The 21,963-nt window shown below is 36.0% G+C and overlaps 1 protein-coding gene across 9 annotated transcripts in view; it reads right to left on the reverse strand.

The window, feature by feature from the left end:
• Positions 1 to 21,963, reverse strand: part of SOX6 (SRY-box transcription factor 6) — a 356,106-nt gene that overhangs the window by 152,481 nt on the left and 181,662 nt on the right. For all 9 annotated transcript variants that reach the window (XM_054171552.1, XM_054171551.1, XM_054171548.1 and 6 more), the window contains one exon: positions 7,207 to 7,296. In XM_054171552.1, the coding sequence (XP_054027527.1) occupies positions 7,207 to 7,296 (90 nt within the window). The remainder of the gene's footprint in view (positions 1 to 7,206; positions 7,297 to 21,963) is intronic.

The following is a 21,963-nucleotide window of genomic DNA, read 5'->3' on the forward strand; positions in this document are numbered from 1 at the left end:
GCTGCCCTTTGGCAGAAAACTGTCAGTTGTCATTGGTCAGATCTGAAGAGAGGCGACACAGTTAGACAAATCAAGACCTCCTGAAATACATACTGATTGTTAACCTCCAAAGGGTCAGCTTGATTAGAGAGGACAAGGACAAGTCTTCTGATATTTTTGTTCTTCTATTTCTTATAGAGCTTTGGCTTTTGAGCCAGTGGCTGTCAAGCTGCAGTTTATGTTCTTGCTATTCTCAGTTGCATGTGATTTTCAAAATGTGCTCATATGTCATTGATTTCTGAGTACTACTGCTATATCCCTTAAGTTTTACAAGTGACACTTCCGAGGCATGGTTTCTAAAGTTACAAGACAAGTATTTTTATGTATCTCATGGAAAAAAAAAAAATATTTCTGATATAATTACTACACAACATCCATACATCAAGACCCCACTTCAAGACTCCCTGTTCAGAAAGGGTGGTTAAAATCAACTGAGGTAAAAAGGATTGCCATGAAGGTTCTCATTAATCAGTGCCAAAGTCTGACATTGCTCAGAAGAGGGATATTTTGTACAGAAGGTTACTTCCCAATTAACTGCAGAGAAGAGTGATGAGAATTACTAAAGTGCAGGACAGCTTTCATGTATAGAATAAATAAATATATTTTTACTTTTCAACCTGGATAAGAGACACTGAATGTAATGTAACAGAAAAGACAAACAGGGAACAACCATTCCCTGTCCATTATAATAGAGGATCTAAAGGACACCTACAAGGTACCAGGTTCAAATACACAGCATATTGTTAACTGCCGATCGTATCCCCACAGACTTTCCAGCTGTCTATTAAAGGGTTCAAAAGTGATTGGACATGGTCCTAGATGATCATTCTATCAAGGGCCATTAAACCACAATGATACACCACTGAACCAAGAAGCTCATTAATAATATTTTGTGGAAAAGTGGAAGAGTATATTGAGGAAATATTACTGTATGTTTGCCCTTTCGTTACAGCCTACCCCAGATAGTTCAGTGTCTTGCTTTTTCATATCAAGTTGCACATTTGTTTTCAGCAAGACTTTTGTTTAGCTAAAGGTAAGCAACTTCATCGGTGGCTAAGCTGGGTCTTGACTCAAAAGGGAGTTTGCCATTGACATCAAGTGCCAGAAGGTCTTAAGTTCCAAGTAGTAATAGGTTTCTTCAGCATAGAAGCCTTTTGACTAAAGGTAAAGACTCCGTATTTATTAAAGAAAACAAATGAAGAATGGATGACATTCTAAAAGACATGCCTAACATGCCCAGTAAATGTATTGGTGTTTCAAGTTCCTTATTATTATAACCATAGAATAAATCTTAGAATTGTTTGGGTTGGAAGAAACCTTGAAGATCACCTAGTTCCAACTCTCCTGCTGCCATAGGCAGGGACAACTTCCACCACATCAGGCTGCTTAGAGCCCCATCCAACCTGGCCTCGAATGTTTCCAGGGATGGGGTATCCACAACTTCTATGGGCAACTTGTGCCAGGGCCTCACTGCCCTTATCATTAGCATCATTATCCTTATTCTTTTTTTCCAAAAGCTGTTGATACTGTTTGAGACTCAGTTCCACAGAACACATCACGTTGAGTGAGCTGTACTTAGATTTCACTTTAGTACACAGTTCATACAGTTAGCCCTGAATTGTTAGGCTTAAAAACATAAAGTGCTAAAGCAAAAAACATAGAGATATATGTGATGATTTTAAGTAATAAATTCTATGTGTGCATGGAAATACACTGCATGCATCCTGGTTGATGTTATTTATAAAATGCATTCAACAATATTGAGAACTTGATTTATGTGAATGGCTGATTACTATGTAATTTATAGATGTGGAGTTTTAAGAACTAGAAATGGTAATAGTCACTAACTTTTAACATTATGATAGGTGCCACTGAAATATGACCCACTGACCAAAAGACCAGCATGACAAAAACATTTTCTTTCTTTCTTTTTTTTTGCACTAAGTAGCATTTCGGTCCTGCCAAGACTTACATGTACATAGTGTCAATAATAGCACTCTGTACAGTGAGCACATTCATTTTCACAGAACTACCCTCTGTCTGTAGAGACTGGGGTATGCCTATTTAAATCCAGAATCTGGAAAAATAGTATTTCATATGGCACCAAAAAAAAAAAATCAAGATGGTGTAAGACCATATGGGTCAATCTAGTTCACATTGATGATTAGTCTAACCAGTTATATTGGTATGTTAATGATAACAAACAGCTACAATGGGGCATGGTAAGTTTAACTTGATGATCTTTGAGGTCTTTTCCAATCTTATTGATTCCATGAACTAAAACATTTTTACTTTGGAATCTTTTACCTTCCTCAAGTAAATCAAACTAGAGATATTTTAACATTAAAAGCTGAAAATGTTAATGAAATATTCTGTTATTCAAATAGGTGCTACTTAATTTAGAAGGTCAGGTTGGACTTGGAAATGCAGCTTTTGTAACAAGTTACACAAAATGCTAATGATGTGAGAAACAGCAAAACAAAAATCTCTCTCTGATTTGGAGAGCTAAACATATCACTTCATTGGATCATGGTAATAAACACATTGTAAGAAACCTTTACTCCCTGTGGTATATTTCTAATCAGGGCCAATTTCTTAAGGATTTGGGTGTCAGGGTTCTGGGTTCTGTTGTTATGTTATGTTTTGTTGGATGCTTTCATTGGTTTCACTAATTGGAACCAGTTGATCCTTTTTCCTGTGTATTGATTTTTTAAATCCTAGCAGTTAACAATGATTCTAATGTATCATAACACTTTAGACCTTAATCATATAGTGGGGATTTTGCTTGTAGCTTTTGTTTGAGTTTTAATTAAGAAGACCTTGTGTCTCAAAGCCTGAGCTGGGTTTTTAATTGCTAGTATGTATATCACACAGACTTCAAAAGAAATAAAATATGTTTATAACAGAGAGCACAAAGGAGAGCTTTGAAATATCTATAGCCATACAAAGTGACATAATTAAAAACCTCTGAGCGCCTCTGTGATATAAGACTTATATATATTTATTTATACATATTTATAAGGTGGACTGTTATATACCCTTAGAATTCATGAGAACAAAATTTCAGCAATTATACTCAGAAATAATTACTGCAAATCCAGCATTGGTCAGGGCTGCAAAAACCCATCGAATTTTATTTTGCTGAAAACAGCCTTCACGTTTTACAGAGTGCACCAGGAAAAGAGCTTATCCATGAAGAGCAATTCAATAAAATGGAAGCAAAAAATAGCATTTTAAAATGTTTTGTATATCATGTGTTTTTCATTTAAAAAAAAAAAAATTAATTCACTGTAAAAACACAGAAACCATAACTTTCTCAAGGATTCATTCATCCAGAGCTCTCTCTCCAAGACTATTCCAGAAATGGATAATGTTAAATTACTAGATTCAAGCAGTTGTACCTTACTGTTCTCTTCCAGTCATTAATGCACACACACAAAAATGCTCCTAGAAAACACCTCTTTCCATCTCTCCAATGTTCAAATACCAGGGACAAATTAAATTTTCAATACTGTTTACAGCATATCTTACAAGGAGACTATTAAGTGGGTGAATTTGCTTCATTTTACTAAATTCAGCATTTCCTAGGAAACAAGAATGCTGCCTCCCACCCAGCCAAATATTTTGAAACCATTGAGTATGTACACGTCACATGAAATAGGAGGTTTAGGCTCTTTTTTAAGAGAGTAGCAACTAGAAAAGGGGGAGAAATATGCACTGGAAACATAATGATAAGAGCCTTCTCTATTGGATAAAGCTATGGACAGCAATCATTCCCCTTCCCAAAATAGAGTATACTGTACAAAGACAGCATGTGATATTCAAGTCACAATGCCTATAAATATATAGTTCCAGTTGTAAACATCACCAACCCAGAGAAGTAACCTGCAGCACAGTAGATGGTGAGCCAGGAGTCACTCTTTTATAAGACTGCTAGACCAATTCTGACCCTTTCACAAGAGCATCATCGCTTAAGTTACTTAAAGAACGACCTCTCTTATTTGATCTTCAAAGACCCTGCATACTGAGAAAGATCACTACAGGATATTTCAGTAGGACAACTGCCTGATGCATGCAAGACTATTCCAGAGATTTATATTTGGAACAGAAACAGAAAACTTAAAACAGACTCTGTATAGTGATAAATGATGCTACTCTGCCTAGCTGTGGCTGCTTAGGAGAAACTAGATAACCAAGCTACAGAAATACCTGCAGCAAGTGAGGGCAATGAGAGAACTCTGTGCACCGAAATATTTGGAAATTTAGAAAGGAGTCCTGCATTGCTCTGCTTATTCAAAAACATGACAGCAAAAATTAGAATGAAAAGTATTTCCTGATGCTAATCTTTATACAGAAGCCACAACATCGCAAAAGCTGGACACAAGCCTGGCAAATTGCTCGTGTACCTTAAAGAAACACTTTTGCATGCATGCCCTGACAAACAGCCTGAAGTCTGATGATTTGCATAGGCAGCTGTGGGGGTTTTTCCAGGTGAGCAGGTCATTTAACTCAGCTCAACTGCTTCATAGGCCTTTGAAAATTTGACCTGTGTGTTTCATTTATAAACATATCAAATGAACAAGCAGACTTATTTAACCACTGGAATTTGGCTACAAAGCATTCTGCCAAATGCTCCTCTGAGTTTCATGCAACCTCCCTGAAGTCAGTGGCTTGTTTGGCTGTAATTCAAGGGAGAATTGGGAACATTATCAATAACTGAAATCCTAATAAATGCAGAAAAATAGTTTTACAAATAAAGCATACTATGCAAGACTAAATGTGAACAGGAACAGTGCCACTTAAAGAAAAAAAAATTATTCACAGTTTGTTACTTTTGTATTGGCTTCTGTTGTTTGAATTAATACATATAGTTTGTAATTAGATCCTGATTAACATTATTGTGTTCTAAATATAGAAGATAAAGCAAGAGAATACCATTTTTATTTGTTTCAGCTCATTATCTTCTTGTCTACGTGCTTCCCAAACATGAAGAGAAACAGTTTGTGTCAGTGGTACATTTTTTTCTGCTTTCATCCTTTTTTCTGGCACTGATTCTTAGTTAACTGCCTTCCCACAACCAAGATGCTAGTCTTCCACTGAAAGGGGGAGGGTTGCAGTTGTGCAGACAGAGAGAGAGAGAGAAAATGTGCTCAGGTTATCCTGAGCAAGAACAACGCCTTCTCTCTAATATAAACAACTCCCAGTAACAGTCAGTGCAAAGAGCAGTCCCTCACTGGACCACACCTCGCTTTCTAACAATCAAGATTTTTTTCCCCTGATGACCTAATTTATTTATTTTTACTGCATCACTTCATGTCCTTAAGTTAGGCTTTCAGTAATATGAGCTGAAAACCTGCACAAAAGCCAAAAACTAAGGAAAAGGATATTTGACCTTACAAAGATGTCACATTTTCAAAAGTAGTTCTTTCAGACCTCTTCATGCCTTGCCAGTTACCTAACTGGAAATTCGTTTTGCACTATGAAAATTAACTTCATGATCCAGAACTCTACACCCTTGAATATTGAAAAGCTGAGGGTTTAAGGTATGCCTCTTTGGCAAATTACAAATTCTCCCCAGTTCCCCTACTTTCCTTTATTTCCTTCTTGAAGTCTGGGTTTCATGCTGCCAGGTGCTAGACTGTTGGGGGGGGAGGGGGGATATTTCTTTCTAAGACAATTTAAGGCACACAAATGTGAATACAATTTAAAACCATAAGATGGCAGAGATTTTATTAGCCTGGAGAGAGTGGCTAGGCTACTGGCTTGGGAGCCCAAGGGAAAGGACCCCTAGCAGACCACCTCCAGAAAAAGTAGGTGAATCAGTTGAAAATTCATCCACATCTGAGCAAAAATGCTTTGTAGGTAGATGAGAAAAGGTTTAGGATCAAGAACTCTATACATTCATTCTGCAGTGAATATATACACTAAGAAAACAAGAGTAACATAAATCCAGGAAAACAAACTGTTGGGTTTTTTTAAATGAAAGCTTATGATAAAGCTTTTTGTGCCATATAAAAGAATAAAGACCATTATTCTGCATTGTTAAGAGATCCCACCTCTTTTAATTTTGATTCACTAATAGCATTCAAGTAGTTTCTATTTAAAGACTAAGTAGCTATATTGTGCAATTAATGGACAAACTAGCATTCAGTGTTTCCCACACTATTAGGAGACAATACTGCTTTAAATAGAATGTGATTTCAGGACAGAATTTTGTTGGATTTTATTGCAGTCAATTTTAACATGTTCCTGTAAAACTGCATACTATATTTCTGCTATTGACATTACTATAGGATTTTTTTACTTGTCTAAATGCATGAACATCGTCATAACTTTGCCAAAAAATTCCAACAGGAGAAACCAAAGATTTGGGGGGTTTTGTTGTGTGGTTTTGTGTGTGTGTGTTTGTTGGGTTTTTTTTTTCACTAGGAAAGATTTATTAGTATGATGTACGTGATTCTTTGTTTCCACATATTTATAGCTGCAATTTAATAAAATTACAGCAATGAAAAGAAATAAATCTTAGGTACCTCGCATACTCCTCAAACATCCCTTCTGACTACTTCCCACAGCACACAAAAAACCCCACCTTTTAAATTTATTGTTTAATCAATACCCCTGGATTTCTTCTCACTAACAAAATCCATGAAAGAATTGATGGGTGGGGAAAAACACTTCAGGTTTTCTACACAGTACTTAACTGTCAAGAGAATTCCAGTTTTACTAGATTGCTGGATCAACAAATCTTGGAAATACTGGAAAGTATTGTCTATACATGCAATAAAGCTTGCACTGCTTTCAGTAGTTCCCAAATCTCATCCTAAGCATGAACTATAAAGAAATAGCATGAATGTAAACAGCATCAAGTACCAGTAACTCCACACGTTTTCAAGATGTTTCTTTCTTTTCCTCTGGTCACAGAGATTACAGCTAATGTCAATGAACTAAAGTAACCAACCTGGTGTTCATGACAACATCCTTGATACAGCCTGTAACCGATTGTGACATAGTCTATTTGGCAGATGCATCCACCATCACAGAGATAAACACTAAAAAACAGGGTGGGGTGACTGGAGAGAAGAAAGCACCCTCTCCTTATGATTGTGATTTCTATTATATTTTTCTGAACTTGAAAAAAAATCCTTAAAATTTAATCTAGTGAGATACCTTTAATTTCTCCAAGGAGATCACTTGTGTTTAATTTTTCCATCTTCTCCTTCCAGTCTTTAGAAAGTAGCTTTTCCATGCAGGATGAATCTATTTTTAAAAAGAAAAAAAAAAATGAAAACAGGTGTCACCTTCATTTTAAAACTCTTCTCCATGTTCTTGTTGGACCATAGTTTCAAAGGGAATTGAACTTGTAGCCAAACAGAGTTCTTATTTAACTGCATTTTAAATCCAAAGTAATTCCACCGAGGTTAATGGAGTTACTATGGATTTAACAAGGGTCTAATTGAAAGAAAAACTTCATTCAGGATTTATGCATGCTAACTGCCAATTTACATGCATAGATTGCCAATGTATATACAAATTCTGTCTTTTTCATTTGAGAATGATTGTACACTTGAAATTATACATGAAGATTTAGAAGCTTTTTTTGGAAATTTGGCACACAGTGACATCTGAAACCCATTTTTATACCCATGTCAATGCAAAAGTTATTCATGTAATGTCTCCATGGAATTCATGAAAGCACTCTACATATTGGATGTTCACAGTTTCTCAGTTACACTATAAACAACATGCAGTGATTAGAAGATTTCATAATTTGAAGTTCAGAATACATTTCAAATCCTTGCCCCAATCTGGAAAGCCTTCTGCAGGCAAAACTGTCACTGAAGCCATTACTCTTAGAAGTAGAAGATTGGCCTTAGTAAGTTTCTTATGATCAGACCTCAATTCCACTAGAAAATTTGATATTGAGCATAACAGACTTCAATAAAATCTAAAGGTTTTTTCAGTTCCTAAATTCAACTAATTGGCATCAATGTCTAAATTATACATAACCTTCCAGTTAACTTACAAAAGGTGATTTTTAAGATGGGAATACTTATGGTTGATACTGTGATCCAGAAATTTATTAAGAATCACAGTAAAGAATTATAAACAATTATTAAGAAAGCTTTACACATAATTGAACACTTATTTTCCCTTCCCAGTTACCAATAATACAATCTCCATTAAACATTGTGCTTTATTTTCATTAGTAGATGCACTCATCAACAATGTCTATGCTAAATTCCTTGGAAACCCTGAGGCTCAGTTTATCAAGATATCAAAACCAGCATTTGCAAGCAACTCTATTCCTAAAACGAATCTTTGCAAAACGCCTTCATTGTAAGCCCAGACAGCACTCCAGGTGGTGCAGGGCACATGGGTTTTAGCACATGCCCTGAGAACACTCATACACGTAAGCTTGTTAGAAATCTCCTAGCAAGCTGTGTTTGGGATAGGAGGAAATCATTTTACACACTTTCTAAATAACTAATAACACTCCAAATTTTGACAATGTTTGCACCAATCCCACTCCAGTCACTTACAAATTAACCAGGGTGTACAAGAGAGAAGAATTCAATCTAATGTGTCTTCTGCTAAATTACTGGCAGATTAAGACCAAATTGTGGCTCAAATTGTCCTGTCAGCAGTCCCATCAGAAGCACTCACACAAGTGAAAACAAAAGCATAAAGCCCAGATTAAGAAGGGCAACACAGATTGCATCAATGCAATCGGTAACAGTTTGTTCCACCTCAGAGAATTCTAAAAATACTCAGAGGGAGGAGAAGCTTCAAAGAGGTCAAAAAAGGAGAAGTTAAAGATTTAGGGAGAAGTTTAAGGAAGAAAAAGGTCATATGGCCAATCGTATTTTAGAGTACAAGTAGTTTCAGACACATTCAAAACATTGACATTAGCATCACTAATTTGAAGCTAACAAAGAAAGAAACAAACAAAAATCCCCCAAACCAGTTGAAAGCAACCCAAACTGTAACTACCAAAAGATCAAAGATCAGGTTTTAATTGCAACACATTTTCACCGCGCAAGCCTCTGTGGAAAGACAACACAGCTCGTAAATGTTTTTGAAGTAATATTTCAGTAGAAAAGCTAATTTATTTACTAATTATATCTTTCTATGAAAGAGACAAAATTAAGGAGCTCTAAGTTGCAATAGGCACTGTTAAAATACTTGTTATATAATAACAATTTACTTTTAACAATAACAGGCACTTATTACTTTTATGAGTTCTGGCCTGATAATAGAAGAATGACGAAATAACCATCAATTATCAATACAACATGATAATTTGTCCCTTTTTGTGATATTATCACAGTTTAAAAAGATGTTTCTGTGTTTCTCCCCTGCCAAAATTTCAGACCCCTCATCCCTAGGGGGAAAAACAAACAAAATAAAAAAGCTATAGAGTTTTATTTAGAGTTTATAGATATTTGCTATAAGTTCTGTATTCTACTGCTTTTTAATGAAAATCTTTTCCTCAAGAAATAATTAGCATACCACAGCAGCTGATAAAATACTTTCCTTTAAAGTACATGCTTTATTCTCTTACTGTTCTTAAGTACTGTTCTTATATTACATAAGGACAAAAACCATAGAATCATAGAAACATCATAGAATTGTTAGGGTTGGAAGGGATCTCAAGGATCATAACCTCTAAAGACAGAAAAAACTGGAATGGAAAGCAGGTCTGTCTGCCTTCTTTTTTATATAATCACATTGCTAGTTATAATTTGTATCTGTGAAGGACTGAAAAAAACCCTTAGGAGACATTTCTTTAAACATTCCTATCTCATTCAAACTCTGTTATAAATCTGACCACATAATTTATAGCCACTGCATTTTGAGATTGGGAAGATTACAGAAGCACACAATGACCCTTTTAGTAAACTTTTTTCTAGCATTGTAGAAATAGCTCTTTTAGAATTCCTGTAAATTTTCAATTGGCAGGATTAATCTGCATAATTTTTAGAATTTAAAATAATGATATGTGTTAAAGCTCTCTGGAGGTCCTTCACATTAGACATGAAACTAAATATAAAGGCTTATACTTGAAAGACATGTCTCCCTTCAAGTTCTGCATTCTGTGTTCACAAACACACATTTTGAAAAGGTCTGTGAATCAGAAAGGGAATTTTTTCATCTTTCTGTACTGAAAATTAATTTTTACATACATATAAAATCTACAAAGATATCTTCTGACATCAGTAAAATGTCTTCATCCATATTGATTCACTTTCTGATTTGATTCATTACAGAAACAAAACATTGACTCGGAATCCAGCACTGAGCATTGGAGAAGCCCGAATTCACATCTGCACTGCATCGCTCTCCCTGCACTCAGGCTCTGCTTCAGCAGCATTCCAAACCCGTCTGGATCCCGACATTTTCAAAATTCAGGGGTATTCTTGTTAGAAACAATTATAAAAGAAGCAAAGAAAGAAATTAGCATTTATACATTTTTAGCTCTTCTCACTGACTTTATAAACCACAGTTGGGCTTATGCCACGAAGTAGCATATTTTGTACTAACACATGTAAGATCAAACTCGTGAAGTTGCACTCAAGCAATTTATTATATTAACAACCTGCAGCTTCTCATTCTTGATATTCCTCTCTTTTGAGTTAGGGAAAATTTTCTTTCAAGGACAGCAAACAGGTTAAGTATAATTAGACAGAGATGACTAAATGAAATCGTTGAGCATTTTTTAATCTCAGGGTTTATTACATACTTTGTTAGCAATTTTAATTGTAGACTAAGTAAGTTTAAAGTACTGTAAGAATCTTGTTAGACATGACAGTTTTGCAAAGCTGAATGAGAAGAGGATGTTAAAAGATAAATAAGCAGGGGGAAGGGGGGAGAAAAAAAAATCCAAGGGGAAAAAACCCTAGGTGTTAGATGAAAAGGATCTCTCCACAATGACAAAGCATCGATGAAAAGAATTAACATTTGTCCATTGGGTAATCAATCAGTCATGGAATGGATGGAATCCAGCTCTTTGTTGCACGACTGGCGATGAAGAACGAGTGTGTTAGCTATCACAGCCAAGCTCTCAAGTTCTTCCGACTGAATGAAAGTCATCTTGTTCCTATCAAGAATAGCTTTTGCCTCTTGTCTCTTCCTTATGCTTCCCTTTTCTTCTTCTTTTTTTTTTTTTTTAAATGCAACTTCTACAGTCTTCAACAAGTTACCAACCCCAGCTATAGCTTACATTAATACTGTATGACCTTACGGTGGCCTGCACCTATCCTCATTGATTTTCAGGGCTAACATGTTCCTTCCCCCACCCCCTTTTAATTCACTGAAGTAGTCTCTTATTACTTCTTTTGAAATACTGAGGGGGGGGGGGGGGGGGGGAAATAAAAGACGTTCATGCCGTGTGTGTGTTTTTGTTTTTTATGGTAAAGTCATACATAAAAGAAAGCCTAAATGTGAGAGTACAGCAGCAAAACTTCAAAGCACTGACTGTCAGACATTATTATTTCAAATCAGCTTTGACTTTTTGAGACTTAATAAAACACTATAGTACAGACTGGCATATTTATAACACCTATACCAGTGATCAACTGAACTGTCTTATTCTTGCTACTGTGCAGTGCCTTGTTATTTTTTTTATAATAAGCTTTCCTCAAAACATGTAACAATGCTGCAAACTGATAATTATTAATGATAGGAGTTCTAAAACATGACTTGTTTTCCATACAATTCTTTTTGAATACATACATTACTTTGTGACAGAAGACAAAAGCACATTTATTTATTAATAATGATTGCAAATGCATAGCAAGTTCATAAACAATACAGAAATATAATTCAATCAAGGTATAGGTGACATATTTCTATGTGCATCTGAACCTTAACAACTCAAGGAAAGAGGCACTGGGAAAGAAACAGTAGAAGAACTGGAAGGGAAAGCAGGCATACTGCAGGAGAAACTGTTCTAAAGCATGATCAGATTCTCAGTAGCAGAACAATAAACTACTTTCCTGCAGTTTAGAAGAAAAATCCCACAGAATTAGTGCCATCTTTGTCTCTACTGCATAGCTATAGTCCGTAGAAATACTCCATTACAATTTAGTAAATATTGCTAAATATAAAAAGACTGGATTTTTGCAAGCTCTGGAACTACATGACAACATGCAAGTCCCTCTATCTCTAGTGTTCTCTATTCTCCAAGCTACTTTCATTATATCTATTTGCCTTCAGATCCACGGGGGAGAAAAAAAGGTGTCCTTTGGATCAGCCTTTGTCAAACAAGTTCAAATGCCTCATGCAAGTTTATATTATGAGAAAACCAGCACAAGTAGTATTACTTTACCAGCATCTACGAAATATTTCTTGGAGGAAAAGCATTGAGTGAGGCTTTTTTTTTTTTTGTCTTTGAGAGAATATTAAATGAGACCATGACCTCCCTGAGACAGATATTTGTGTGCTTACAAGGCCCACTGCACTGGATTTCTGCTCCATGAGAATTGCTGCTTTTTTCCCCTCTGAACCAAATAAACTGCAAATAACATTACAGTGGCTAACGTTTGTTTCTCTGCTCCCTGTTGTACCTTGGCACATCTAACTCCATGCCTCAAGTGCAAATGTGCTTTTTTCAAGTGGGTGAAGCTAAGGACCTGACATCTAAAAATAATAATAATAACACCACAACTCATCGTGCATCTGAAAAGGAAGGTCTCTTTCAGCATTCTTCATAGAATACTAAATCCTGTTCAGAGTAGAAAAATCTAAACAAAATCAGTACTCTACAAATAATCCTGAATAAAACTCAAGTTTAACTTAGATTTACCCTGCTATTATTAGATTTATTCATTTAAAAATGTGAGTTACTCAGAAAAATGTAGTATAGTTTTTAAATCTGTTGATGACTTTCAATATACCTGTGTTGGGGCCTTTGATTAACAGATCCATCTCTGGGGGCACAACAGCTTGCACATATGCCTTCTGTGAGTTCACTGCTCATCAGATTTCCTCAAGGTAAAGAACCACCTATCACAGACTTGTGTCATTAAAATATCTCCTAATTTTCGTGCTTCATGTTATATATGTTAAAATTATACGCAAACTCTAACATATCAAAGGGCAAGGCAAAAGGTTAATTTAATTCACTTTGAAGGAACACAACTTTATAATCTTCTAGTAATTCAAAATTAAATTAAGGTCTTCACATTCACATTCATAATTTGAGAAATAAAAATATAATTTAACCATGACTATCAGAAACTTAACTGCTGGATGGTACTACCTATTCTTTTTTAATGCAAGGATGTAAAGTTTGTGTAATGTTACAAAAATAGATTCTTTGTTGCCATAGTTACTTTTTTTTTTTAAAGGCAAATTATCCTTTTCTGTGCCAATAAACTTTAAATAAAAGGAGACAGCAACAATACAAAACTAATCAAAAATCAGCCTGAAGGCTTAACATCCAGAGCTGTAATGTACTGCCACTGTCTCTTGCTCATAAGCAGCTTGCCTTCAATCTTGCTGTCAGTGGAGGGGCAGGTCAGGGGAATCTCATCTCATCCTTCTCAATTTCCACACAGTTCTCATACAGTAATTAATTGTTGTGGTCTAACAGAAAATTAGAATATAACACATTTCAGACATGTTGTTAGCCAGTGAACTGATTTCTTTGGCCAACTTTTTGAGATTTTCTTGATTTAAAAAGATTTCCAAAGCCAAGACCTTAAAAACCAAACAAGCAAACAAACAATGTCACAGAAATGAACACCACCACATTTCAAACAGGGAAATCTGCTAATTCCTTTTGCTACATTTACTGCAAATTGGCAAGAAAGTAAAAAAAAAAAAAAAAAACACCCTGGTCAGTCACTTCCTTTCTCTCCTAGTGACTCGTTTTTATCCACCTCTTTGTCTGCCTTGGCCACTGAGGCTGTGACAGTTCTGGCACAGACTGCATGTCTCACAAGGTGCTTGTTGAACACCTAGCACGTTTCTTATCATGAATCAGAACTTGATTCTGATGTTCAGTGCAACCTGTGGGCAGGAGTGTAAAATTAGAAAAGGTAAAAACGAAATAAAAGGAAAACTGAAAAAGGGCAAAGAAGCCTTCCTAAACACAATTATATGCCAAAGGCACTCATCTCACACTAGATGTTTTCTTGCAAGAGCAATAAGGAAACGCATCTGAGATCTGACTACCTAACATCCCAGTTTTGTTTAGGACAGGGAACGGAGTAAATCTGCCAACTGCTGTACATTTTTTCACAGTGACAAGATTTCCACAATATGATAAAATTAGAACTGTAAGAGCTTGGAGAGCTCTCTTAACTTTTAATTAAAACTCTCCAAGCTCACTAAAAATAATTAGGCATTAAAATGTTCTGGTTTTCCTCTGAATTCATTTGCACTACTTGAATGGTCTAGATCTTGCATGAAACAACAGACATTCTAAACAGAAACACTGGAATTTAACTGGGAGTGATTTCCTGACCTGATTTCTATGATGTGGCTAGTGGGAAAAACTGTACAGAGTCTGAAGCTTGTACCATTTCTGCCTAAAGTGGCTTGCTTCAACAGGAATTCTCTAATGCAAAGAGCATTTGCACTGAGGAAAATGCATTCTCCTCAGCGCAAAACTCTAGATAAAAAGGAGTTTGAATTTCATGGAAAGAATAACCCAAGATACAGTTCTGACCTTTATTTTTATTTATTTATTAAAAAGCAGAACCTTTAGCCTTGCAAATGTTTTTGTTCTCTTAAAATAACTCATACAATGCTATATGCCACACTATTTTTAGAAAAGCAACAAGAGAAAGCGTGCTTTTCCCATACAGCAGGGCACTGATATAAACATCAACACAGATGCTCTGTGAGAGAGAGCTGGACTTCTCAAGCACTTGATCATTAAGGAATGCACCAACTGTTTTAGATAATCTCGTGCCAGCTCCAATTCTGCTCCACACTCCCCTTAGGGAGTGGCAAATCTTGTCCTGCTCCTAATTTTTCATTTTTCTCACTCCTCCATTCTTTTTTTTTTTTTTTCCTTCCCAGAACAGAGGGAAAAAGGCATTGTGTGCCAAGCAATGCAAGACTAGAATCACTTCCCCAAACAGAGCAAAACTTTCAGACAATTAACCCTCCCCTCTTCTTTCAGATAAATTACTAAGTATAAAATGCAATCTGTTTCCTTTGTTTACTCAATATGAACAATTTGTAAATGACTCAAGGATAAAATTCAGAAAATGTTGTGCTAAATTAGAACCATTATAAACATGCTAATGACTGCTCAACTAAAACATGCAGGATCAGTGTGAAGAAATATATTTAGTTCCCGTGAAATACAGTTGTATTGCCACAGAACTATTTGGTCACTTAATTGTATATGATTACTTCAGGAAAATGTTAATTTCATGAACACTGCACTAGACGATACACTATGTATGTCAAAAGGAGCTTTCTAAAATGTCAGTGTAATTGCCTGGATGCAATGTTTTGGCATATTAGTAGAAAAGAAATATCTTTTAAGTCTGCCAAAATTACATGTACATTTCATTCTTCCACTTAAAGTTTCCCCTTCATTAGAAGCAATATTTTACTGTTAGATTGGCTGTATTCATTGAAGCCCTCATCACTGCCTTATTTGCATTACAATGATGGTATACTTTGGATTCTATGTAGTCACCTGTTCCCAAGTGAAGAAAATATAATACTGGCAAGAGAGTCTTGGGAAAGAGAAGCACAATTTGCTTGCAATCCTTGGCCAACAGATTACATAAACTGATATGACAAAGGGGAATGATACACTTACTTTCCTGTCTCTTAGTATGTATCAACAAACTCCATCAGCAGGATTTGTAATATTTGTTATTTTGCAAAAGAAGAAAGTCATGTTAATGGAAGCAGATTTCAAAATCTTCACTATTTTCCTTTGCTTCCACATCTCCACATGTTTCTGTATTTACCAGCTCTAGAAGATCAATTATTTTTTCTCAGAGTGGAAAGAATAGACTGAGCCTATATCTTAGCTAGAACTCAACAGCACAGCTCCATCAAAGTCTGCTTGGTCAGAAATAGGTGTGAAGTTTCTCCTGATATTTGGCCTAATTATTCTTTCTCTTAATCTCATACCTCCATTCTTTGTTATAACCCTTTTAGAACCCTAAGCAATTTATTTTCATCTTTGGTATCCACTGTTTCCAAACACTTGTGAGTTGAAGTGACATTCTTCTCATTGTTATTCAAACTATTGAGAATTTAATCTCTTACTCTTTGCTAAACTGCTCTGCAACAAATCATGTATCGTACAGCCTCTGGATACACAGCATCTTCTTTCACAAATTAATTTCCCCAGTAGTTCAAGAAGTTGTACACTGCACATTAGCCCACATTCAGCTGTGTACTAAACCCACTCGCTGGAATCATCGCAAGCTGAAGCAAGTAGAGAATCCCTCAACTCAAGAAATTCTTCAGCAGCACAAACAGGTATTTATGTCACTGCATCTTCTCCTACCAAATCCAATGCCAGATAAACAGCATATTCACAGAGCAAAAATTCGATAAAATTACTATGAGAAATATTAGTTAAAGTTTTGGGGGAGTGAAAACATCTTTAAAAAGAGGTACTACAAAAATTCAACTGTGTTTGACCTCCTTCACAGCAGGTTAGTTTGCAGAGTGGCAGGGAGTGAGGGGACTTCTTGAAATGAAGGAAAAATCATTTTCTATTAAACTGATTAATGTTCCTCTGTAAATTTGTGACACCAGATGATTTATGAACAAAACATGGATGATTCAAAAGACCTCTATTTTGTTCCCCCAAATCATGTTCTACTCATTACCCTAATAATACAGTAATAAACATCTGTTTAATGGTTTGAAGGCTTCTTAATATTGTGTATAAAAATCTTAACATATCTCTTACATAAAATATTCTGAAATTAAAACAATTGTATAACAAAAAGAATTTTTCATGGAAATCCTTAATTATTTTTTTTTATGTAAAAGTATAATACAAAGAAAGCAAAATAATATGCTCTTGATTTGAACTGACTTCAAACAAGGATGCAAAGGAATGAAAACAATAGCTAGAATCCCCTATTTCCATTTCTGAAGGTCTTTATGGCATATGCTTCATCTTTTCCAGGAAACTAACATACACAGGCAAAAATCAGTTCTATAGCTTCCTTTATACTAATAAGGTTTTGACTTCATCAAACTATCATATTCTGTATAAATATAGAACAAACAAGTCTTTCCTGAGCTAATTCCAGCAGACAGAGCTTTAAGAGGGTTACAGACTTCACAAGCATCATTCTACTTGCCATGGCTACTTATTTAAGGAGTAGTTGGATTGCTACAAATCTGTAAATATCTAAGAATACACTTACATATTCACAAAGGTATAGCTTAAGATTTTCACTCCCCTATATACATGGAGTTGAAAATTAGTTGTTGGGTTTGTCTGGGTTTTTTTTCCCCCCTTTTAAAAGATTATTAGTGAAGTACTGGGAAGGTACGGAACTGCTAGAATTAACGTTGTCCAGGAAACTGTAATTCAGCCCCTCTGTTTGTTTGTTTTTACAGGATTCTTCCTACACTCAGCAGATGGGACAAAAGCATAAACCAGAACTGCAGAGAAAGGAGGCTGCTGCCCATACAATCATTGGCCACATATCATTTTAAAAGTTCTAAGAAATTAAATGAAAGAGGGATGGAAATGTAAAAGGAGAAATGATAGGTCGCAGTTTCATTTTCTGGGAGCTCAATTTAAAAAACTTGGGGTAGTATTTGAGGAATTGCTGAACAGTCACAGATGCAGCTGTGCCAATGTAAATTCAATGTAAAGATTGAGGCTACAATATCTATATAGCTAAATATAAACTGCTGCACAAAGCTAAGTCCTCTGGAAAAGAATTGGGACCCAAACACCTCAAGCTGAACAACCAATCAATCAATGATGTTTTTAAAGTCACACTCTTGGTTCCCCTCCTGTGAGGCTGGAATAATGACTAGCCTTTTCTTCTCTCTCCACTTTCAGAAGATAATTTGTATGTAGTGCATTTACAGAGTATGTTGAAAAACCCCAGCCAGTTGTGTAATATCCATGTCTTCAGAGCACAGCTTGAATAATATGTAATTAATATACACCAAGGCTTCAGATTGATCAGAAAGGATATAAACAGCTACTGGATAGTTCCACATTCACAGGGGATCATCCTGTTAGTGAATTGGATGAATCAGAATTCTTTTTAAGGAAAAAAATATTGGTTAATCATGTAGGAAAAATCACACTGGTTTACATGGAAAGAAAGATTTTCATCTTAAAATGTTTTAAATTGATTTGGACAACTGAAGAAAGCTTTCCTCAGTTATGCAGACATTCTGCAAAAGTAAAACATCTTAAAACCTGTGTTCATACACAGTTTAGATTGTATAAATTAGATTTAGTAACCAGGTTTGGAAACAGTGGGGATTTGATGGTCATCCATCATGCCCAGTTGAAAACAAGGTGAACTGGAAATGGACTTGGGTTTCTCCACACTGGACTTTATCAATTAAAAGCACTAATGCTAGCAAAAGAGTGCATGTTGCACTCTATCCTAGTGCAGCAGAGCAAGATATGGCTCCCATTTATTCTCTTGACAGAGCAAATCTTGACACCTGCCACACGCAGGCTGACAGACCTGTATAGGTTCCCCTGTCTGCTTACAGTAAGAGATGTGATGTGCTACCTGACCCATTAACTCCTCACATGTTTCTCAGCAGAAAATAATTTGTACTGGTGAACAAATGCATCACCATAGGCATCTTCCATAAAAATGTAGCACAATGATACAGTAAATTTCAAGAGCCAAGAAAATGGGGACTATTTGGAAACATCTGAGAGGAGATAAACTATTTGGGGAATTCTCACCTCAGAATCTGTTACCCAAAGAAGTAAATACATACTCACAACAATTAAATCTTCACAGCTACAGAGAAAGCAAACCACAGTAAGCTCATGCCACCTGATTGGAGTTAATCTTTTTTTCCCTGTTCTGCTAATAAACATCCTTTTCTTCTTTCTTTTTTTTTTTTTAATTCCCAGAATCCTTCTCACTACAGCCAATAAATAGGCAACAGAACTCTGTAGAATTATGCCACAACCTTCACTGAAAGTGAAATTGTAGTTAACAAATGTAATTTACACTATTCTTGTCTTTAGTCTTCTTGTGTTCGTTGATTCAATCCAAACTCAACAGTTACACCAGTTTAAATTAATGAGCTGAATTTTAGCTGCATAACTCCCCAGAAAATTAAAGCATGCATGAAATTCTGCACAGCTATTTTGAAATTACAGATTAAGACTGGTTTATGGTATCCTCTTTACACAAATAAAGAGAATCCAATCAAGACTCAGTTGTTTGCAAGGATTTTTCTGATATTTAGGGCCAAAAGAAAGCATCGTGTCATCAGAATAACTACTACATGGAAGACTGCTCAATTATAAGGTCTTGATCTATGATCTTAAGTAGCCAGTCCAAGAAACAGTACAGGTAGGAAGCATCTTTGTTCAAATTCTAAATCACAGTCTACTGGAAAAGTATGATACTGCATTCCTCACCTAAATATACTACAAATTCAGTGCATGAATAACAGGTGAATACTTCATTTCTAGCATATTCTGTAGATCACAGTCTAATACACTTCATGCACTTGTTCTCTAGAAATAACAAAATTCATAACCAGATCAATATACCTCTTAATTGTAGGCTATATTACCTGTCTTTTAGAGTGTCTTCAGCCAGGCCATCACATGGTTTCTAAGGCTAGATGCTTTGTATGTAAGGTTGTATGTATGGACTTCCTACAGAAACATAGTGTGGCCACAGTGGTTTGAACGTGTACTGTAAAAGCTTGTAACTGGCAGAAGTTTGGGCTGCTGCCAGGTTCTCCACGTGCTCACGGTTTGGTCCATCTAATTTGTGTTTACATACATTAAAGTCAAGATTAATTTCTTACTCTTTTTCATTGTATTTACTCCACATGAGAATTATCTTCCTGGGGTTTTTATCTTGACATTACCCACAAAACTCATCATATTTAGACAACCATACAATCTTTTTTTGTCAGCTAATCACTTCTCTAATCCCTGGGCTGCAAACCTGACTAAACTTTACTCCTGCATTTGCAGGCACACTATTAATATAATCATGAGCACTAGGAAGGCAGGCTCAAACCTTGTAAGTTACACGTCTCTGGTTCCTTAAGCTTTTTTTAAACACTTATTTATGGGCAAGGTATAATTTACACCACCTTATGTATGGCTAGGCAGGTGGTACACAGTGACTGCTGCTCACATCATTGTCAGTGGTGCCCACTTTTCCCCACTGATCATATTTTCACCTGCTCTCTCTCATCATAAGATTTGACTGAGAGTTCTCTGGGACAAGGCCTGTTGTGTACTTTTACTACTGCGATATGTACAGCTCCTAACGTACTTCCTGACAAAGCACTCTGGAAAAAAATAAATATAAGGAATCATCTTAGTTACCTCTAGTGAAACTCAGACTCTTCAGAACTCTGTGGCCTAAGCTTCATGGAGTAAATTATTTTTCTTCCTTTTTCCTTTCAAAGCCATACATGTCATATAATTTACTGTCTCCACTGGAACAACTGGGATTACTTAACCCAAGCCAGTGGTCCATAAGAACTGTACCTTTTTCTGTGCAAAGGGAGGAAGGCGGCATGCACAATCTTGGCTTTTCCCAAGGCAAACCAGCCACTGCAGCCACTGTTTTACTCTAAGAATCCTGAAGTCTCATGGAAACTTTTTTCTAATTCTACAATGAGATTGCCCAGGACTCTCAAGTATAGAAAGTTTCCAGTTTTAGGCAGAACATCCAGATACATTCAGGAATTGCTCTAACACTTTTTAGCTTACAGGAAACGTACTACTTATTTCTTCAGCAAAAGCTAGCTCCCTCAAGTTTACTATCTTATAAACAGTGGTGTAAACATGAACTTTGACACAAAGACAGCAACATCTCCCTTCTTCTGAAAACTATTAACTGGACCTGCTCACCACCTAAGGCTACAGGCAGTTAGTCCCAGAACATAGGTAAAAGGATGTAAATTGCCACAGTCCATTACTTTGCAGATACAAAATGTAAAATTTGCCCGTTCACTTTGATTGCTTTTCTTTTTGCTCTTTATGCACCACTGAAATAATTTCAAAAGATGAATAATGACAGAGATGAAGGCCCTAAAAGTGGAACTTTATACTGTATTAAATAGGTGATCAGAGATTAAGAACAAATATATAGGAAAACCATAACTACTCACTGCAAAGTCATACAGGAATCTCCACGCTGGATCAGGCTGCTTAGCAGTTCCCCTCTAATGACAGTAACTTTTGCAAATTTGAATATCATAAGCATGTTCCACTCTACTCCAAGACTGCACTTTTAAGCAAATAGACTGCTTTTATCCTTTGAAGAAGCTTCCATCCCCTTACACTACAGACAACATAGAGCAGTGGTCCACAGGAAGGGTCAGAAGAGTTTGGCCAAACAGAAAATCACCAAAAATCCACTTATAAGCCACTATTTCTGCATCCCAAAGCATATGTTATCTACATGACCAGATACAAAAGTTCTTACCTTTAAATCAAACAAAATTTTGGGTCATTTTGAAATGCTCCTTTTATAACCTCCTGTAGCTTGCTTAGCTGGTACATCCTAATTTTAAATTTCTCTTCTTTTAAGAGTTTTCTGGTTTCAATTCACAATACCACAGCTCTAGCAGGCAGTTAGACAAAATTATACAACTCATATCAGCTCCCAGATGTAGTCCATACATTGGCAAACAATACTAAGTCAGTCAACATCACCACATTCTGTAACAACCTGTCAGGGCCAAGGTGCCAGGTATTGTCCTGTACTGGACCTTCTCCATGTCACAGCT

The sequence above is a fragment of the Dryobates pubescens genome, chromosome 22, assembly GCF_014839835.1.
Source record: "Dryobates pubescens isolate bDryPub1 chromosome 22, bDryPub1.pri, whole genome shotgun sequence".
Taxonomy (NCBI): domain Eukaryota; kingdom Metazoa; phylum Chordata; class Aves; order Piciformes; family Picidae; genus Dryobates; species Dryobates pubescens.